Source organism: Notolabrus celidotus, chromosome 23 (assembly GCF_009762535.1).
Source record: "Notolabrus celidotus isolate fNotCel1 chromosome 23, fNotCel1.pri, whole genome shotgun sequence".
NCBI lineage: Eukaryota > Metazoa > Chordata > Actinopteri > Labriformes > Labridae > Notolabrus > Notolabrus celidotus.
Window position 1 is genome coordinate 24,102,796 of NC_048294.1, and position 20,756 is coordinate 24,123,551.

General features: G+C 43.2%; 3 protein-coding genes across 4 annotated transcripts; 1 reads left to right on the forward strand and 2 right to left on the reverse strand.

Annotated features, from left to right (window-relative positions):
* Nucleotides 1-4,566: 4,566 nt before the first annotated feature.
* LOC117807503 lies at nt 4,567-7,033 on the reverse strand. The gene is made up of 6 exons (XM_034676821.1): nt 7,018-7,033; nt 5,957-6,126; nt 5,498-5,830; nt 5,164-5,274; nt 5,019-5,053; nt 4,567-4,925 (listed from the first exon to the last, which is right to left on the reverse strand). Exons 2-6 carry the CDS (start codon nt 6,000-6,002, stop codon nt 4,797-4,799), a joined length of 654 nt encoding a protein of 217 aa, XP_034532712.1. The 5' UTR covers nt 6,003-6,126; nt 7,018-7,033; the 3' UTR covers nt 4,567-4,796.
* Nucleotides 7,034-8,044: 1,011 nt separating this feature from the next.
* On the forward strand, nt 8,045-9,475 carry LOC117807640. Its single transcript, XM_034676988.1, has 5 exons — nt 8,045-8,298; nt 8,386-8,721; nt 8,872-8,979; nt 9,082-9,119; nt 9,211-9,475. Exons 1-5 carry the CDS (start codon nt 8,253-8,255, stop codon nt 9,322-9,324), a joined length of 642 nt encoding a protein of 213 aa, XP_034532879.1. The 5' UTR covers nt 8,045-8,252; the 3' UTR covers nt 9,325-9,475.
* Nucleotides 9,476-16,840: 7,365 nt separating this feature from the next.
* Nucleotides 16,841-20,720, reverse strand: LOC117807579. 2 transcript variants are annotated; one of them, XM_034676913.1, is made up of 6 exons: nt 20,154-20,720; nt 19,731-20,066; nt 17,836-17,943; nt 17,702-17,739; nt 17,480-17,610; nt 16,841-17,386 (listed from the first exon to the last, which is right to left on the reverse strand). In XM_034676913.1, the coding sequence occupies exons 1-5, from the start codon at nt 20,197-20,199 to the stop codon at nt 17,488-17,490; spliced, it is 651 nt and encodes a 216-aa protein (XP_034532804.1). In that variant the 5' UTR covers nt 20,200-20,720; the 3' UTR covers nt 16,841-17,386; nt 17,480-17,487. The 2 variants fall into 2 exon arrangements, with proteins under 2 accessions (XP_034532804.1, XP_034532803.1); XM_034676912.1 differs by having other exon boundaries at nt 16,841-17,610.
* Between the last annotated feature and the right edge of the window lie 36 nt (nt 20,721-20,756).

Genomic DNA, 20,756 nt, shown 5'->3' on the forward strand with positions numbered 1-20,756 from the left:
GTACTCTTAATTTGTCTCTGTCTCAGCTCCTGGGTCCCTCTGTTGAGAGCACACCCTGACACTCTTCCTAGTTCTAGTCAGTACTCGAGCTGCAGCCTTTTGGACAAGCTGAAGAGTCTTTAGAGACTTATTGGGGCAGCCTGATGAAAGGGAATTACAGTAATCTAACCTGGAGGCAACAAATCCTAACTAGTTTTTCTGTCATGTTGTGGAGAAACGAAGATGCAGACTTAAAAGTAAAACTGATTTAATTACAAAAACCTAAGATAAACAAACTAAAACTTACTGTAAACAAATCCACAAAAAAAACAAGAGTACTAAGAAAACGGGGAACACAGAACACAGGGAAGATGAACAATGAGAGCCGACGGGAGTCAGCCTGCGAGCTGACGGGAGATCCATGAGCTGGTGTCGGCCTGGGAGCCGGGAGAACCATGAGCTGGTGTCGGCCTGGGAGCCTGGAGAACCAGGAGCTGGCATCGGCCTGGGAGCCGGGAGAACCAGGAGCTGGTATTGGCCTGGGAGCCAACGGTAGAACCACATGACGGAGTCAGCCTGGGAGCTGACAAGAGAACCATGAGCTGGTGTCGGCCTGGGAGCCAACGGGAGAACCAGGAGCTGGTGTCAGCCTGGGAGCCGACGGGAGAACCATGAGCTGATGTCGGCCTGGGAGCCTGGAGAACCAGGAGCTGGCATCGGCCTGGGAGCCGGGAGAACCAGGAGCTGGTATTGGCCTGGGAGCCAACGGTAGAACTACATGACGGAGTCAGCCTGGGAGCTGACAAGAGAACCATGAGCTGGTGTCGGCCTGGGAGCCAACGGGAGAACCAGGAGCTGGTGTCAGCCTGGGAGCCGACGGGAGAACCATGAGCTGATGTCGGCCTGGGAGCCTGGAGAACCAGGAGCTGGCATCGGCCTGGGAGCCGGGAGAACCAGGAGCTGGTATTGGCCTGGGAGCCAACGGTAGAACCACATGACGGAGTCAGCCTGGGAGCTGACAAGAGAACCATGAGCTGGTGTCGGCCTGGGAGCCAACGGGAGAACCAGGAGCTGGTGTCAGCCTGGGAGCCGACGGGAGAACCATGAGCTGATGTCGGCCTGTGATCAGACAGGAGAACCTGGAGCTGGTGTCGACCTGGAAACCAACTGAGAACCAGGAGCTTGTGTCGGCCTGGGAGCCAATGGGAGAACCAAGAGCTTGTGTCGGCCTGGGAGCTGACGAGAGAACCATGAGCTGGTGTTGGCCTAGGAGCCAACGGGAGAACCATGAGCTGGTGTCAGCATGGGAGCTGACAAGAGAACCATGAGCTGGTGTCGGCCTTGGAGCCGACGGGAGAACCATGAGCTGATGTCTTCCTGGGATTAGACAGGAGAACCAGGAGCTGTTGTTAGCCGGGAAGCCGAATGGAGAACCAGGAGCTGGTGTTGGCCTGGGAGCTGACGGAAGAGCCATGAGCTGATATCGGCCTGGGATCAGACAGGAGAACTATGAGCTGGTGCTGGCATGGGAGCTGAACGCAGAACCATGGGCTGGTGTCAGCCTGGGAACTGAACGGAGAACCAGGAGCTGGTGCCGGCCTGGGAGCCGACGGGGGAACCAGGAGCTGGTGCCAGCCTGAGATTTGAGTGATTTGAAAGAAAGGATGGTCATGGGTATCAATCGGGGTCCTCATCACATCCCAGCTGCAGCCCATCACCTCGGTGTTGTGATATCATTTAAAGGAGACTGAGCACCTTCTCTGTGCACACTTCAGGGAAAAGTGCGTTAAAATATCAGACAAACCAGACATGACTGAACCCACTCCTTATTTCCCACATAAGAAGCAGTCCAAGTAAGAAAAGAGAAGAGGCGGCTCAAATTACCTATCACTCCTAACACAGGGTTGTTTAAAGATCGGACTACAATTTTTTAATTCTTCTCTAGCACCACCTTTATGAGACACTGATGTGTAGATGGATGGGAACTGACTTTGCTATTGTGGTAAGTATGCACAGCTCTCTGACCATATGCACGCTTGACAGTCAGACACTGGAGGAAATAGCGTGCACCCTGCAGACAGTTCAACCTGTGGTTAAGAATATAAAAAGAATTCATCAACCAAAGAGATTGAACTCATGCAACCCTGTTTATTAGAAGGTGAATAACTCAACTGAACCAGCTCATAAATAACTTGGACAGGACTTTCACTGTTAACAAAACAAATCATGAAAAAGGGGGAAACCATCTAAAAAAAAACCAGGGAGGGCACAACTTATCGACTGACGGGGAGAAGACAGAGAAACATGACAGCAATGTTGTGTTGATACAGAAATCTATTAGAAGTTTTAAGGTCATTTTAGTACTGTTCAGAACTCTTTAGGCCACATTTGTTTCTTATTTCTAATTTTGAGTATTGCATAATTATTCTCATGTAGTTAGCTTTGTGTTGAATGGGAGATTTTAATAACTAATATCTATAAAGACATGTTCTTGTACCAGATATGCAGTTGTCTGCACGTAGTCCACGTATTGTCTACCAATATGTTCAAGCAGGGTTTGGTTGTTTGCAGGATAACAGTCGGTTACAATAGGTTCTACTACTACTTTACCCTGAACTAAAAGGTTCCTGTGCCCCCATTGTGACGTATGGAGGAAATAAAAAGTAGAAACACTACACCACCAGACCAGTAGAGGGCAGTAAAACAAAGACGAATACCATTCATCACAGATGACCCCATAGAAGCAGATGGACAGGCAGGTATCATTATGAGCAACACAACAGTTAGCCTGTTAGCATGAAGAGACTCAGCTGGCTCTGTTTTAGATGGTGCTATATTTCCTCACAGATGGATTCACTGAATCAACACGTGAGAGGAGATAAGCGCGAGTAGCAAAGACGTTTCAACACGGCTTTAAAATCCTTTTGAACTCAAAAAGCCGTGGCAGAGATCGACCGGTGTTTTGGTTTAAACAGCAACCCTGTTAACTGGAGACTCTCAGCCGGATGCATCCCTCATAATCGTCTTTAGACGATCATTAAATATCTGATGAGGATATTTTGAAATCTTAATAAAAACTAAACTAGTTTGCATTCCCAGGAACTCCCTCTGTGTTTCAACAGCTGTGTAAACTCCACAAACACTGACACGTTCAGCTGAAGGTCTCCAGTTTACAGGGTCACTTTTAAAACCGTAACACCAGGAGAGACGCATTCACGGTGGGCTGAGAGAAGACTACTGTTACAAGCTGCTAAATCAAGAGAATCACAGCTTCTTCTTTTGAAAAGTACACACACATACAAAAAAGATAGAACAAATAAAAACTAATGAAAGAAAGACAAATCAAGTGAATCACAGATGTGTGTGATGTTATTGTGGACGGAGGGAGGAATAAAAACACTGAGGTTAATCTACCAATCAGACAAGTTCAGTATTGCAGGCCTCGCCCCCCAAAAGTCCCCCTCGAAAAACACCTTAACATGGAGATCCCGGCTGAAGATCCAATAACCTTTTATACATCTTACCCAGCCTGGAGAGTTTTGTAAGGGACAGGTTCTGGATACTGAGTGCAATGAACTTATTGTATTGATGAATGGTAGAGATGTCAGAATCCAGACCATTGCAGTGCAGTATGGACCAATCAGAATCAGGCACCTAACACAGCCATGCCATAAAGTGTGAATGAATGCTGATAAGCAGATATCAGCTGGTCTGCAGGATGTAAAGCCATGCTTAAAGTTGACCTTAATTTATATCTTTGTGTGATTTTAGTCTCTTCAACTGTCTGCAAACACAGCTGCATTGAACACATCACAGCACCGTCTGTCACTCTGCTTAGATCTGACTGATGGTTTCAAATGTAGCTTTGCAGCATCTTTCACAAGCTTGAGATGTCGACACCTTCATGTGTGAGTATTTTTTTTAAAGCTTCTATACACGCCATATGTGTTATTTTAGCCTGTGTGACCAGTACGGGTAAACTACAGTGAACGCTTCTTCTTTTCTCATGTTAACCTCACAGAGCTTTGATCTAACACAGGCCTCACTCTGTCACCTCACACTGTTCAAACAACACTGCTGTTCTCTCATCCTGTCAGACAAGTGAGATGCTGCTGATGTCTCGCCTGTTTGAAGTTTTTTTCCCTTCAACTTCAGTTTTACCTACATAAAGGATGCTAACCCATACAATAATGCTACTTGTTCAGTCAGTACTAGACTTACTCCAGGCCTGGAATGGTTGGAGTTTGATTTTTCAGTGAAATATCATGAAGAAAATAATTGACAAACCAGATCTGTGTTGTGATGTGATCAATGTTTTTTGGGCCAGGCTGGATGAACACAACCCCCATGAGCAACAGTGTTCAGTTTGAAGAAGGGGGAGCAACCACTGGTGTGAGGAGATTAAAAAGTAAACCCCAAAAAATTGACGGACTATGTGATGCAGTGTGGCAGCTCATTGTATTCAGATGGTTTTATGGACAGGTTTAGCTGCGTACCCTTAGCGGTGAAAGAGTGAAAACAGATGTGATAATTATGATGAATATGCCTCCAAGGTAACATAGACAGAGAAAATAATCTTGGACCAAATATTGATCAGATATATTTTATTATGTTGGGGATGAAGTGTGACACAAGAAAAACACAGAAGCCAACAAGAAACTAAAATAAGCCAGACTTTGAAAACTTGACTTTTTACATAATGCTCTGTAATAACTTGGACTATCAAGTGATGCTAATCTGAGCAACCACATTAAAACACAGCAGTGTATTGGTCATACAGCATCAGCTCCTATTTTAGCTGCAGATCCAGGTGCTCTCTAAATATATCTGATGGCTGAATAAATAGCATATGACTCCACTTCCCTCTCTGGGGCAGGCCTATGATTTCTCTCTGCTCTTGGATGAAAGGTCACAGCTCCATGGTTCAGGTCATCTGAGCCCGGATTCTGTGAATACAAGTATTTTCAGTGACAGGCTTCAGAAAATTTAAAGTGAAAGTAGCACCTTTTCAGATAATTTAGAAAAATGTAAATTTTCACCTCGTCATGTCGTGGGTTCTGTTCTTCAGTACGAGCTGAGAAAGAGGAACAATAAGTGTGGTTTTTCCATTTTGTTAAAGAGGAAGCATGAAAGAAGTTCAATCTGAGAAAAATATATGAAATACAAAAACAAAAAAGCAGTTACCCTTCTGAAGCTTTCTTTTTTGAACAGCCAGACAAATGATGATCATTACGAGGCCAACAACCAGACCAACCAGGACTGGACTAGTCAGCTTCATCATTCCAACCCACGCTTCTACAAGAAAGGTCAGAAAGATGCACTCATTCCATTTTCCCTCTTACTGCAAATAATCTGATTTGTTTAAATGGACAAAAAGCATGACAGGATCTGATCAATAATCTGATTCTTGTATCAATAGTTCCATCAAAATGTAAGCTAAAGTGAAAACATTCCGGTAAAGACCTTATTTTAGGTAAAGCATCCATAAAAAACAGACAAAACTTTGAAGATAACTTACCTTGTACCTCTAAGAATGTTGCATTGTAAATCACTGGATTTCCACTCACATGAGATCCACAGAAATACAGTCCAGAGTCAGATAAATCCACTTGTTTGATGTGGAGGAAGATAGTAGACATGTCTGATGTCATTTCAAATTTTCCTTTTAGAAATCCGCTGCAGAATCTTGCAGGTTCATGAGACTCAAACATGTGGGAGATGCAGCGTGGCTGGCTTCCATTGACAAATGTGAACCACTGTATCTGAGAGGGAACAGTGGAAAGGTTGGAGCACAGCAGTGTGGCGGTCTCACCAGGCTGGACCTCCACGGTCTCTGAGACACAGATGCAGCCTGAAACAAACATACAATAGACTGACTTAGCCCACAAAGAAACACCAATCCAAACTTTTCCTCTCAGTGACTTTTTAAAAGAGTCATCAGTGCAGTGACTGGTGAGTTAACAAAAACAGTACTTACAAAGGCTGCAGAGAAGTGAAGCTGTTATCAAGATCAAGTTCCTCATTGTGTGAGATTGTGTCGCAGCAATGACTCGCAAACAGAGCTGCAGACAAGAGGAGAGAAGAGGCGGGCCATTTCTTATACATCTGATGCAGCTTATATCAGGACTGATGGAGTTCACAGTGCACCTGAGAGATTATGGGCAGAAAAGACAAAAACCTGTACTGAGACAAGGTTAGGATACACTAAATTATATTTGAACTCTGTTATTCTGTGTGATCTCAAAAGCAGAGTTAGGATCTCTTCAATTCATCGTCCAGTTGAGGTATTTCACTTCCTCCTTTTGTTCCTGAACATGAGTCAGATAAATCTGCAAGAAAAGGGGTCATTTAATGTGACTCTGCTTGATTTATTTGGTTAGAGACACTTTTTGTTACACATAGGGCCTGATCTACTAAGATCCCAAATAACGAGCGCTAATTTGCGTGTACAAATAGTAATTTTGCACGTGTTATTTCTGGGCATGTTGCGGGTGATCTACTAAGACTGGGTGTGCAAATGGTAACGAGTGCAAAAGTGGTGCGGACCGCCCTATTTTACGAGGATTTTGCGTGTGCTATCAGCTGTCACCATGTAGAGTTTGAGAGAACAGAGTGGTCTTAAGCGATAAATGAAGTTTGAAGTCATGGAGTTGGAGGTTTTTGTGGAGGAGGGAAATAAACACATCGGTGAACTCCAGCAGAGACATCTCAGCGTTAGAAACACAATTTGGGAGGCCATCTGTGAAAAGGTGAATGATGTGAGAAAAAAACAGAAGATCTGCCGATGAAATAAATGCATCTACTCTACTCCAAAACGCAATCAGTGTTTTGATGGAGTTTAGAGAGCGATTTGATGAGGCTTAGTCTGCCACTCTTGCTCTAGAAAAGTTAGGCGTTACTTGGATGAAGACAGTCGCCTCACTGTCCCAGGGAGCAACTTTCGGGTGAACGTTTTTAATGCCTGATATCATCATCCAGCAACTGTCCCAAAGATTCACCAGCTTAAATGGAACTGTGAACATGTTTGAGTCAATTCACCCCAACACACTGCTGCAAGCACGAGATGAGGAGTCATTCCAAGCTGCCTGGCGCAGCTCAGTGAGCGCTCATTCTCCAAGTTAAAACTAACTAAAAACCCCTTGATGAGCACGATGGGACAGAATAGACTGAGTGGACATGTCATGTTATTTATTGAGAATGACAGATCAAAGAATGGACATACAGTGCATCGTGGACAAGTCCGCGGAGCTTAAGGCTCGTCCAGACAGTGGTGAGTAGGCCGGACTCCAACACATTGAACCATGAATTTCAGCTTCTCCCATGTAGACGGAGGTGAAGTCCCAGCATGCTCAACCAAGCAATGTAAAATCATCTGTCGTGATTTGGATCTTTAGTTATGTGGGACGTCTGTTTCTCTGCTGTGTGTCTTGGATTTAGTTTTCTTTCCCCTGTGCTCCCTTTCAGAGGCTGGGCGTGGCTACCAGGCGCTTGGCTCTGCACTCATCTGACTTCCATCTCCCCCTGATTGCATGCCATATACTGTATAAGCTCTGGTCTTCCCTTCACTTGCTGCCAGATTGTTACCATACCTGGATTGGTGTTGTTGGCTCCTTAGACATTGAGTTATCTGATTTTGTACACCCTGCTGCTTTACCCTGCTGTTATCCTAACATTTTTCCCTTTTTGTCTCCAGTGCCTCCCTCCACCGAGCCTCAGCGCCTCACCACCTTCATACCCAGCCTCAGCAATCTCTTACACCTGGCAATCGCCTCACACAGCTTCATCCAATAAATTAGTAGCCATCATAGACAAGTTACAGTAATAAGAATGATGCTGTACTATCTAGTTCTCCACTGTTTATTAAGTATTTATGGACCTTTTTTATCTTCTTTTTTACTGGTGGCACTTTCTATCTTGTTTTTATTGACCAATGGTTGATTTTATGTCTATCTTGTTTTTAGTGGCTCTTATTGATTGCTCATTTCCTGTTTTTATTGTTTTTATTGAGGGTTACCTCTTTAGCACTAAGCACTTTGTCATGTATTGTCCTGTGCTGTTTGTTGGGTTGATGTTAAAAGGAGGCTGACTAACTGCAAACAAAATCTACCCACGGGCACATATAAAGTAACCTTGAACCTTGAACCATATTTCTTCTTCTCGTCAGTCTGAGAGCTGAGTTAATAAAAGAACGCTCCGCCTCCTTACATTGAGCGCACTTTCTCAGCAGTGCAGCTGACTTGCAGACATTTCAGTGGTGCAGTCACAGCGTACACATGATGATGAGCCGTACCTTGATACCAGCTTTACTCTTCACCTTCAGTAAGTACAGTACTCTTCTAGAGTCTCTGTGTGTTTGGTTCCTGTTGAATTACAAATGGAGTGATCATTTCATGTTGTCTGGTTCAGGTTGGATGTCTGTCTCAGTGTCTGAGTTCCACACTGTGGAGGCTCAGCCTGGTGAGGAAGTCACACTGCTGTGCTCCAACTTCTCCAGTATCCCCTCTCACGTAGCCTGGTTCAGACTGAACAGCACATCCAACGTCAGCCCAATCTCCACCATGTTCAGCTCTGATGGAAACGCTACATTCTTTCAAAACAGTAGATATGATATGACATCCAACGGCACTCACCTCTTTCTCAAGATCAAACAGGTGGAATTATGGGACTCTGGACTGTATTTCTGCGGACTTAACTCAGATAAAGGTTCTGTTATCATCAGTGCTATATATTTAAATGTTGAAGGTAAGATGTTTTGAATTCTTCATTTGAAAGAAACAGACTTATAAATAAAATAAGATTCAGGTTCACGTTCAGGTTCCTGCTGCACAGTTTGCCTTTCACAAAGGGTGATATAAAAAGGTAACTTTGTCTTTGTATCTTCTTGTGTTGAAGCGTTCTTTGGAAGAAACATCCTGATGGACATGATCCTGGGTGTTCTGATTGCCTTCCTCTCTACAGTCATCTTTGCTCTGGTTCTCATTATCAGAAAATTCAAGACAAGTATGTTTTGATTACAAGTGCAGAGAGTTACACATCCAAAACTTCCCTTTAAAAGTAAAATTATTCACAGCAATACTGTTGATGTTGTTTCTGTCATTGAAGCTCAGAGGACAGAGGAGCAGAATCCACAGAGAAGTGAGGTGAGCAAGTTTTAATCTTAAATTAAGATTGAAGTCTATTTGTAAATGTTATCTGGTTTATTCATCGTTGTATGATGTGTTTCTCTAACAGATTGATGCGTCTCTTGACTTGCACTACGCAGCGCTGACTTTTCAATCAAAAGCAAAAAGCAGAAAAAGGTCTCCAGCAGAGAAGGAGCAGGAGACCAGTGCCACTGTATGCTAACACCACATAGACCAAGGGTTCCCAAAGTGTGGGTCTGGACCCCCTAAGGGGTTGTGAGATGTCTTCCAGAATTTTTTTTTTTCTAATGTTATCTAAAATTATTACACATTACCCATTATATTAAATAACAGTAAAAATAACACTTAAAACATTAGAAATAGAACATGTAATGAGTTTTCTGCCTTTCTTTTTACCAGATGACTCCTAAGTTTCGGGTTAGTGAACAGTTAATTATCTAAAGCATCAGTAGTAGCAGGTTAATTCATAACAGCACAGGAAACACAGACACATGCTCATATAGGTAGGGTCATTTTCCCCAGACCAGCTAAATGAAGCCACATTAAATCACTTTGAGTGACAGTGGGGGTCACAAGTCTTTGGCACCTATATTTTGGGGGTCATGGGCTGAAAAGTTTGTGAGCCCTTGACATAGACTGTCATGTGTTTTTTTTAGCAGCATTGTTTGAGACATGATGCATTCATTTGGGTCCATTTGGTCGGTGTTGTCTGTGGTTCAACCCTCCAACATACAGGCTGTGTTTTTCTTCCTTTCTTTGTACCTGGATGAGCTGCTCTTTGCTAGCTTGCACCAAGAAGTAAACTAGATATAAACTGTCATGAATCGATTCCACCGTACACTGGATAGTGTCCCCTCCAGATCCAGCTCATCATCTGAATGTGGACAGATCGGGGCTCCATGAGGATGAGAGTGCACAGTGCTCTGCTGATGGTTCATCTCAACAAACATCTCTGCAAACTGCAAAGAGCTACAAACATCATGGGTGTTTTTCTGCTTGGATATCATTAGTGCTGCATGCTTTGTGGATTAAACCTTGAGATAAAAAAGATGTCGTGGGAGAATGATGTGCATTTCTTGATACTACATGCAGCTGCGGTCTATTCCGAGGGGATTCCCCCTGAGTGTGTGTTTCAGAAAGAGACGCCTGCTTTAGAGAGAGAAGAAGAATGATGAGGCCTGTCAGATTGAACCTGTCACATGTTTACAATGATGCAGGAAGTTATCAGGTTTCATGTTTGTATTGATGTTAAAGCTATTTGAATAAATACTTCACTTTGATATTTTTCATAAATTCTGGTCGTATTTGTTTCATTTATTCAAAATGTTCCTCTTGACTTTCAGTAAGAATATAACTTGTTCAGAAAGGAGAAACAGTTTCTGCATCGTTTCTGTCTGCAGCTGTGGTTGAGTGAGAGAGGAGCTCATCAGTGTGGTCAGAGGTGACAAAAACCATGCAGCCTGAGGACCTGCAGGTGAGAACAGTGTCTGACATGAAGAAGTGAGAACAAGCCGACTGTCTTCTGTGGAGTGAACATGAATGAATGAGATAAATGATCAGCTTCTCTGCTGTGGAAGTAAAGCCATCAAACTGTATGAGAAACATGAAGCAGCTGCATGTTTAACTGTGATGTCAGAGTGTGTTAATGATGATATGGGTAAATCTCCAGTTTAGCATTCAGCACCCTGCATCAAAACCACACCCAGCAGAAGTTCACATTCTGAAATAATCTAAAACTTTATGAAGTGAAGCACAAAGTCACCTCACTTCTTCAGTGTGACAAGATGTCTGTTGCACGGTGTGGCTTACGTGGTCTCACATCAAAACATTAGCTCTGCTAAAGGCTGCGTATCTTTAGGTCACAGACCACAGTTCAACCACAGCATGTGAAGTTCCCATCTCTCTCCACTCTCAAACACTTTTCAACCAACTACACATTACAAACACTGCTCCTATGGTAACCTATGATCAGGTAAGGGTTCAACAGCTTTAACTCATACTGTCTTTTGTTACAGCTTTGTTGAATTCTTTGTTCTGATTGGTTAACTAAAGCCTTCCACAGTCTGCTGTTTCTGTACAGCAGACTGATGCTACTGATAGATCTGATCTGCTCCCCTCTCTGTAGAAGTCTTTGCTGAATATCATCCTTTATTTACTTAGTGTACTGAACAACAGTCATCACTAGAAGTCGATCATGTTAACACTGGAGGTCACAGTTCTGCATCATGGCACATTAGCAGGTGTTCCATGTGGGAACCTGTCGCCCATGTCTGATGATACTCTAACCTCTGGCAGTCGGGGCAGATACTTCCCTTTTTGTTGCCGGCAAGAACTGATCAAAGGTCATGGGAAGCCGCAGGGCTCATCCTGCTACAAGAGGATAAAAACGTTCACTCACACTATGATGGGACAGCCGCGATTCAACCATGCTCTCTAATGTCAGCTGATTGAGCGGCTAACAGACTAAAGTCATTGACAAGTTTGCCCAGATTAAGAACCGCTGCGCCGCTTTCCTCGGCAGCAGAGCCCTCAGCTTTAGTGAGTCAAATTATATTGAATCAGTCTGCCTTGTGGAGGTGGTGTGTACATTGCTGTTTTTTTGCTGGACTGATTGATATACAGTAGAATGGGACCAGAGTCTGCTTGAGTCGGCTGTGTGTGGCATACACTGTAAACCCGAACAGTACTTCTTACTCATATCCATTAAGGGTACAGAACTCAAAACCAGCTATTTAGTTGAACCAACAATGAATTATTGAGTTATCTGAACGATTGAAGTTGTTTTAATAATATGTGGATCAGTTTTATTTAGTTAATATCCATGTCCAAATAACTACTTCTGAATGTACAGATGGACGCTGCGTATGATGTCATCAACGTCACCACGTAAGTCTTCACACACTTTAAAAACCACAATGGCTGTGCTTCACGAAGCGACAAGTAAGAGGAACTAAATACACAGAGTCATCAACACAGGTGAGGACACAGGACACAGGTGAGACTAATGAGGGACTCAATACACAGAGTCATCAACACAGGTGTGAACACAGGACACAGGTGAGACTAATGAGGGACTAAATACACAGTCATCAACACAGGACACAGGTGAGACTAATGAGGGACTAAATACACAGAGTCATCAACACAGGTGAGGACACAGGACACAGGTGAGACTAATGAGGGACTAAATACACAGTCATCAACACAGGTGAGGACACAGGACACAGGTGAGACTAATGAGGGACTAAATACACAGAGTCATCAACACAGGTGAGGACACAGGACACAGGTGAGACTAATGAGGGACTAAATACACAGTCATCAACACAGGTGAGGACACAGGACACAGGTGAGACTAATGAGGGACTCAATACACAGAGTCATCAACACAGGTGAGGACACAGGACACAGGTGAGACTAATGAGGGACTAAATACACAGTCATCAACACAGGTGAGGACACAGGACACAGGTGAGACTAATGAGGGACTAAATACACAGTCATCAACACAGGTGTGAACACAGGACACAGGACACAGGTGAGACTAATGAGGGACTCAATACACAGAGTCATCAACACAGGTGTGAACACAGGACACAGGTGAGACTAATGAGGGACTAAATACACAGTCATCAACACAGGACACAGGTGAGACTAATGAGGGACTAAATACACAGAGTCATCAACACAGGTGAGGACACAGGACACAGGTGAGACTAATGAGGGACTAAATACACAGTCATCAACACAGGTGAGGACACAGGACACAGGTGAGACTAATGAGGGACTAAATACACAGTCATCAACACAGGTGAGGACACAGGACACAGGTGAGACTAATGAGGGACTAAATACACAGAGTCATCAACACAGGTGAGGACACAGGACACAGGTGAGACTAATGAGGGACTAAATACACAGTCATCAACACAGGTGAGGACACAGGACACAGGTGAGACTAATGAGGGACTAAATACGCAGAGTCATCAACACAGGTGAGGACACAGGACACAGGTGAGACTAATGAGGGACTAAATACACAGAGTCATCAACACAGGTGAGGACACAGGACACAGGTGAGACTAATGAGGGACTAAATACACAGTCATCAACACAGGTGAGGACACAGGACACAGGTGAGACTAATGAGGGACTCAATACACAGAGTCATCAACACAGGTGAGGACACAGGACACAGGTGAGACTAATGAGGGACTAAATACACAGTCATCAACACAGGTAAGGACACAGGACACAGGTGAGACTAATGAGGGACTAAATACACAGTCATCAACACAGGTGTGAACACAGGACACAGGTGAGACTAATGAGGGACTAAATACACAGAGTCATCAACACAGGTGAGGACACAGGACACAGGTGAGACTAATGAGGGACTAAATACACAGTCATCAACACAGGTGAGGACACAGGACACAGGTGAGACTAATGAGGGACTAAATACACAGAGTCATCAACACAGGTGAGGACACAGGACACAGGTGAGACTAATGAGGGACTAAATACACAGTCATAAACACAGGTGAGGACACAGGACACAGGTGAGACTAATGAGGGACTAAATACGCAGAGTCATCAACACAGGTGAGGACACAGGACACAGGTGAGACTAATGAGGGACTAAATACACAGTCATCAACACAGGTGTGAACACAGGACACAGGTGAGACTAATGAGGGACTAAATACACAGAGTCATCAACACAGGTGAGGACACAGGACACAGGTGAGACTAATGAGGGACTAAATACACAGTCATCAACACAGGTGAGGACACAGGACACAGGTGAGACTAATGAGGGACTAAATACACAGTCATCAACACAGGTGTGAACACAGGACACAGGTGAGACTAATGAGGGACTCAATACACAGAGTCATCAACACAGGTGAGGACACAGGACACAGGTGAGACTAATGAGGGACTAAATACACAGAGTCATCAACACAGGTGTGAACACAGGACACAGGTGAGACTAATGAGGGACTCAATACACAGAGTCATCAACACAGGTGAGGACACAGGACACAGGTGAGACTAATGAGGGACTAAATACACAGAGTCATCAACACAGGTGTGAACACAGGACACAGGTGAGACTAATGAGGGACTCAATACACAGAGTCATCAACACAGGTGTGAACACAGGACACAGGTGAGACTAATGAGGGACTCAATACACAGAGTCATCAACACAGGTGTGAACACAGGACACAGGTGAGACTAATGAGGGGAATCACAAGAGGAGGGAAACACACAAGGACATGACGTAAAACTAAACGGGAGACACAAGGATTCAGAACTACAAAATAAAACAGGAAACACAAGACTAGACTAAGAACACAACAAGAGACATGGATCACTAAACACTCAAGAGAGACAACGGATAACTAATACAGAATAAACACAGGGAGGAACCAAGGTACAGTGCTGCGCTGGGTAGTGCTGTTGCCTCACAGTGAGAAGGTTCCTGGTTCGAGTCCCCGGAGGGGCAGGTTCCTTTCTGTGTGGAGTTTGCATGTTTTCTCCGGTTACTCCAGCTTCCTCTCACAGTCCAAAAACATGCTCACCAGGTTAATTGATCACTCCAAATAGGGAGTGTGTGCATGAATGTTTGTCTGTCTCTCCATGTTTGCCGTGTGATAGGTTGATGACCTGTCCAAAGTGTAACCTGCCTTCCGCCCAAAGTCAGCTGAGACCCTGAAAGGGGATAAGCAGTCGAGATAATGAATGGATGAAACCAAGGCATGAACACAAGAAAAAAACTAAACTAACCAAACCAAGACATGGACTCAGTTTCATCTAGTATGTATCAATTAAAAATATAAAAAAATTAACTGATACATTTGAGTTGAAAATTCAAAAAAGAATGAAAAAAAATTGAGTAAATTGTATTTTATGATTTCAGTTTTGGGGCTGCACGGTGGTGCAGTGGGTAGCGCTGTTGCCTCACAGCTAGAAGGTTTCTGGTTCGAATCCCCAGCCAGGTGCCTTTCTGTGTGGAGTTTGCATGTTCTCCCCGCGTGGGTTCTCTCCGGGTACTCCGGCTTCCTCTCACAGTCCAAAAACATGCTCACCAGGTTCATTGGTCACTCTAAATTGCCCGTGAGTGTGTGTGTGAATGGTTGTCTGTCTCTCTGTGTTTGCCCTGCGATAGGTTGGCGACCTGTCAGGGTGTACCCTGCCTTCTGCTTGAAGCCAGCTGGGATAGGCTCCAGCCCCCCGTGACCCCTAACGGGATAAGCGGTCAAGATAATGAATGGATGGAATTTCAGTTATACTCAAAAATTGTTTATCCACTGCTTAAAAACTCTTATGTAATCAGTTACCACAAACACTTTGAGTCATTTCAACTTGTTTGGGTTTACAGTGTAGAAAGGATCTGTATCCCTAGAAGAGGTCTGGGCGCTTCTTTGTGGTCAGTAGTGTGGAGGTATTTTGCTGTTGGCTGTTGTGGGGCCATCATGGGTTCATTGGTTTGCATCTTAGTTGTGTTTATTGGTTCATAAGGATGGAATATTGGAATACTCATTTAGGCATGTAGCAGAAGAAGTAACTGTGTGTGTGTGTGTGTGTGTGTGTGTGTGTGTGTGTGTGTGTGGCGGAAGATGTGTTAAAGCAAGCCGCTCTGCAGAGTGTTTTGTGGAGAAATGAGTGGCCCCCTGACAAGGAAAAAAACCCACATGTAGTGCCTGGTATGTAGCATATCAACATAGGAGGTCGCTGCCCCACCAATATTTCACACATAGAAACGCCACTGGCCATGATGCAGAACTGTGACCTCCAGTGTTAACATGATCGACTTCTAGTGATGACTGTTGTTCAGTACACTAAGTAAATAAAGGATGATATTCAGCAAAGACTTCTACAGAGAGGGGAGCAGATCAGATCTATCAGTAGCATCAGTCTGCTGTACAGAAACAGCAGACTGTGGAAGGCTTTAGTTAACCAATCAGAACAAAGAATTCAACAAAGCTGTAACAAAAGACAGTATGAGTTAAAGCTGTTGAACCCTTACCTGATCATAGGTCACCATAGGAGCAGTGTTTGTAATGTGTAGTTGGTTGAAAAGTGTTTGAGAGTGGAGAGAGATGGGAACTTCACATGCTGTGGTTGAACTGTGGTCTGTGACCTAAAGATACGCAGCCTTTAGCAGAGCTAATGTTTTGATGTGAGACCACGTAAGCCACACCGTGCAACAGACATCTTGTCACACTGAAGAAGTGAGGTGACTTTGTGCTTCACTTCATAAAGTTTTAGATTATTTCAGAATGTGAACTTCTGCTGGGTGTGGTTTTGATGCAGGGTGCTGAATGCTAAACTGGAGATTTACCCATATCATCATTAACACACTCTGACATCACAGTTAAACATGCAGCTGCTTCATGTTTCTCATACAGTTTGATGGCTTTACTTCCACAGCAGAGAAGCTGATCATTTATCTCATTCATTCATGTTCACTCCACAGAAGACAGTCGGCTTGTTCTCACTGCTTCATGTCAGACACTGTTCTCACCTGCAGGTTCTCAGGCTGCATGGTTTTTGTCACTTCTGACCACACTGATGAGCGCCTCTCTCACTCAACCACAGCTGCAGACAGAAACGATGCAGACAATGTTTCTCCTTTCTGAACAAGTTATATTCTTACTGAAAGTCAGGAGGAACATTTTGAATAAATGAAACAAATACAACCAGAATTTATGAAAAATATCAAAGTGAAGTATTTATTCAAACAGCTTTAACATCAATACAAACATGAAACCTGATAACTTCCTGCATCATTGTAAACATGTGACAGGTTCAATCTGACAGGCCTCATCATTCTTCTTCTCTCTCTAAAGCAGGCGTCTCTTTCTGAAACACACACTCAGGGGGAATCCCCTCAGAATAGACCGCAGCTGCTTGTAGCATCAAGAAATGCACATCATTCTCCCACGACATCTTTTTTAATCCACAAAGCATGCAGCACTAATGATGTCCAAGCAGAAAAACACCCATGATGTTTGTAGCTCTTTGCAGTTTGCAGAGATGTTTGTTGAGATGAACCATCAGCAGAGCACTGTGCACTCTCATCCTCATGGAGCCCCGATCTGTCCACATTCAGATGATGAGCTGGATCTGGAGGGGACACTATCCAGTGTACGGTGGAATCGATTCATGACAGTTTATATTCAGTTTACTTCTTGGTGCAAGCTAGCAAAGAGCAGCTCATCCAGGTACAAAGAAAGGAAGAAAAACACAGCCTGTATGTTGGAGGGTTGAACCACAGACAACACTGACCAAATGGACTCAAATGAATGCATCATGTCTCAAACAATGCTGCTAAAAAAACCCACATGACAGTCTATGATGAGGCAGCATACAGCACACTGGTCTCCTGCTCCTTCTCTGCTGGAGACCTTTTTCTGCTTTTTGCTTTTGGTTGAAAAGTCAGCGCTGCGTAGTGCAAGTCAAGAGACGCATCAATCTGTTAAAGAAACACATCATACAACGATGAATAAACCAGATAACATTTAAAAATAGACTTCAATCTTAATTTAAGATTAAAACTTGCTCACCTCACTTCTCTGTGGATTCTGCTCCTCTGTCCTCTGAGCTTCAATGACAGAAACAACATCAACAATATTGTTGTGAATATTTTTACTTTAAAGGGAAGTTTTGAATGTGTAACTCTCTGCACTTGTAAACATACCTGTCTTGAATTTTCTGATAATGAGAAACAGAGCAAAGATGACTGAAGAGAGGAAGGCAATCAGAGCACCAAGGATCATGTCCATCAGGATGTTTCTTCCAAAGAACGCTTCAACACAAGAAGATACAAAGATAAAGTTACCTTTTTATATCACCCTGTGTGAAATAAGACAGATCCTTATCAACATTGACATTATTGACATGAAACTGAACTTTGAGGTAAACTGTGCTGCAGTGCGTAAAAAGGCTCACCAGCGTTGCATTGTTCTTTCACATTGATCGGACATTTATGATGTTGTTGTACTGTGCGTTTATTGAATCTGTTGTGTCCTTTTCTTTCGTTTCAGGGCTTGGCCATATCTCTAGGAAGGTAAATATGTTACAAAATGCACAAGCTTGTAGACTTGATGCGAGAACCGGCAGAATATGATTTGAGAACTTGTATGTTTCTTTTTTCACTTGTAAAATAAAAATCACACCCATGTGACCTGAATTTGAAGTTACAGAAAAAAATAACTACATGGGAGCTTGTGGAAAAAAATGTGAACTTGTATTTTGAATATTTAAATATTCACACACGTGCAGATTGATATTTACAATCACAGCTTTCGAATCGGTCCCTGTAACTTCACAAATGAGCTTTCTCGCATTGCAAAGTGACAAATCTGCACGCTTCACTTTTGCAACACTTCTTGCGAAAATTACAAATTTGCACTTGTAGCTGTGGGGGGGCGGTGGTATGGGGGTGAGAGGTGGGGTGAGGGGTTAACCAATAAGAAATCAGAAGACGAAGCTCTATGGCTCACAAACCAAGGGTAAGTTTATTCCAAGAGCTAAGTTTGATATATTGGCACTATGATTGAGCAGTCAATAAACGGACGCCGCCATAACTTTACATTTTTCGTCACTTTGAAATGCTATAAAGCACATTCTTGAAGTTACAGGGATCGATTCGAGAGGTTATAATCACCGAGTTGTGGTTGTAAATATCAATCTACACATGTGTGAATATTTTTTGTGTGACTTCACATTCAGAACACGGTTGTATGAATGTGAAGTCACACAAGTGAAAAATTTCAAAATACAAGTTCACATTTTTCTTCCACAAGCTCCCATGCAGTTATTTTTTTTTCTGTCACTTCAAATTCAGCTCACATGTGTGAATTATTTTTACAAGTGAAAAAAGAAACATACAAGTTCTGATTTTTGATCCACAAGTTCTCAAATCGTATTCTGCAGGTTCTCACATCAAGTCTGCAAGCTTGTGTATTTTGCAACATATTTACCTTCATAATATCTCTCTAAAGGAAAGGAATTCAATAAAACAGATTGTTAAATGGTCAAGCAAGTTGACTGGTTAGCCACAGGCATTCGCAGGATCCCTGTACACTAAACAGGTACAGCGGAAAGCGGCTTCTATTTTAGATAATGCATCACACCATTTGCACAAGTTTCAGCTTCTTCACTCCGGTCGGTGGTTTTTAGTCCTCAGGTTCAGGAAACAGCGGCGCAAGAAAATCTTTGTTCCTGCTGCTAGTACTGAGATGAACAAGCCGTAGCGTTTCCTTTCTCATACAGACTCAAACTATAATTTTAAGACTTAAGTCCAGATTTTTTCATCATGTTATTTTATAGTTTTTATTGGTTGATTGTTTTCTTAAATGCCTTTTAAATGGAATCTTATCATTTCATCATGTCTTTTGATTTGACCATTCTTATTGTTATATTAGTTTTAGGGTATTTTAGTATTTTTAGCACATTAATTAATTAAAAACATCTCACTGGCTGCAAAACAACTTTACCTACGGGTTCAAATAAAGGAACCTGAACGTGAACCTGAATCTTATTTTGTTCTTAAGTCTGTTTCTTTGAAATGAAAAAGTCAACCCTTCTTACCTTCAACTTTTAAATATGTTGCACTGACGATAACAGATTCTTTATTTAAGATTAATCCACAGAAATACAGTCCAGAGTCCCATAATTCCACTGGTTTGATCTTGAGAAAGAGGTGAGTGCCGTTGGATGTCGTATCATATGTACTGTTTTGAAAGAACGTGGCGTTTCCATCAGAGATGAACATGGAAGAGATTGGGCTGACGTTGGATGTGCTGTTCAGTCTGAACCAGACTACGTGAGAGGGGATACTGGAGAAGTTGGAGCACAGCAGTGTGACTTCCTCACCAGGCTGAGCCTCCTCAGTGTGGAACTCAGACACTGAGACAGACATCCAACCTGAACCAGACAACATGAAATGATCACTCCATTTGTAATTCAACAGGAACCAAACACACAGAGACATTAGAAGAGTACTGTACTTACTGAAGGTGAAGAGTAAAGCTGGTATCAAGGTACGGCTCATCATCATGTGTACGCTGTGACTGCACCACTGAAATGTCTGCAAGTCAGCTGCACTGCTAAATGCTAGGTTAAACACTGTGTAGGTGTCTTCTTGCAGCAGACGCCTTTTCACATGAAAGAAGTGAGGTGTGAAGTCTGAGGTGTGACGCGATGGAGGGAGCAGTTCACGTGGATTTAAAATGACAAGATTCTCATCACTTCAAACGTGACTTTAGGTTTCCTGTTGCTTTATGAAGTCTTCATGGGGAGCGTGAACTTTTGTTGGGTGCGGTTTTGATGCAGGGGGCTGTAGGCCGAGCTTCCTCTGGTCCAGACCTCACTTTCTCCATTTCTCTTTTCTGTTTGCTTTTACGCCTCTACTTCTAATGGCGAGACCCTGATCATTGTTTACACCAAACAGAAAAACCTCCACTGGCCTTCCCAGCTTCATTTCAGACTGCTCTCACAGAGGTTTAGAGGCTTCATGCTGTTTGGCACCTCCAACCACACTGTGCTGTTTCTTCCTGTTAAAGACTTGAGGCTCCTCAGTCAGTCATCCACTACTGCAGTCAGAGGTGTTGCAGA

Excerpts from the sequence above, each read along its gene's own strand:
- LOC117807579 (XM_034676913.1), bottom strand. The coding sequence starts at position 20,199 with ATGATGATGAGCCGTACCTTGATACCAGCTTTACTCTTCACCTTCA. Across the intron at positions 17,740-17,835 it reads TATCAGAAAATTCAAGACAG|CTCAGAGGACAGAGGAGCAG; the intron begins GTATGTTTACAA and ends CTGTCATTGAAG. Across the intron at positions 17,611-17,701 it reads AGAATCCACAGAGAAGTGAG|ATTGATGCGTCTCTTGACTT; the intron begins GTGAGCAAGTTT and ends TTTCTTTAACAG.
- LOC117807640 (XM_034676988.1), top strand. The coding sequence starts at position 8,253 with ATGATGATGAGCCGTACCTTGATACCAGCTTTACTCTTCACCTTCA. Across the intron at positions 8,299-8,385 it reads AGCTTTACTCTTCACCTTCA|GTTGGATGTCTGTCTCAGTG; the intron begins GTAAGTACAGTA and ends TGTCTGGTTCAG. Across the intron at positions 8,980-9,081 it reads TATCAGAAAATTCAAGACAA|CTCAGAGGACAGAGGAGCAG; the intron begins GTATGTTTTGAT and ends CTGTCATTGAAG.
- LOC117807503 (XM_034676821.1), bottom strand. The coding sequence starts at position 6,002 with ATGAGGAACTTGATCTTGATAACAGCTTCACTTCTCTGCAGCCTTT. Across the intron at positions 5,275-5,497 it reads AACATTCTTAGAGGTACAAG|AAGCGTGGGTTGGAATGATG; the intron begins GTAAGTTATCTT and ends CCTTTCTTGTAG. Across the intron at positions 5,054-5,163 it reads AAAAAGAAAGCTTCAGAAGG|CTCGTACTGAAGAACAGAAC; the intron begins GTAACTGCTTTT and ends CCTCTTTCTCAG.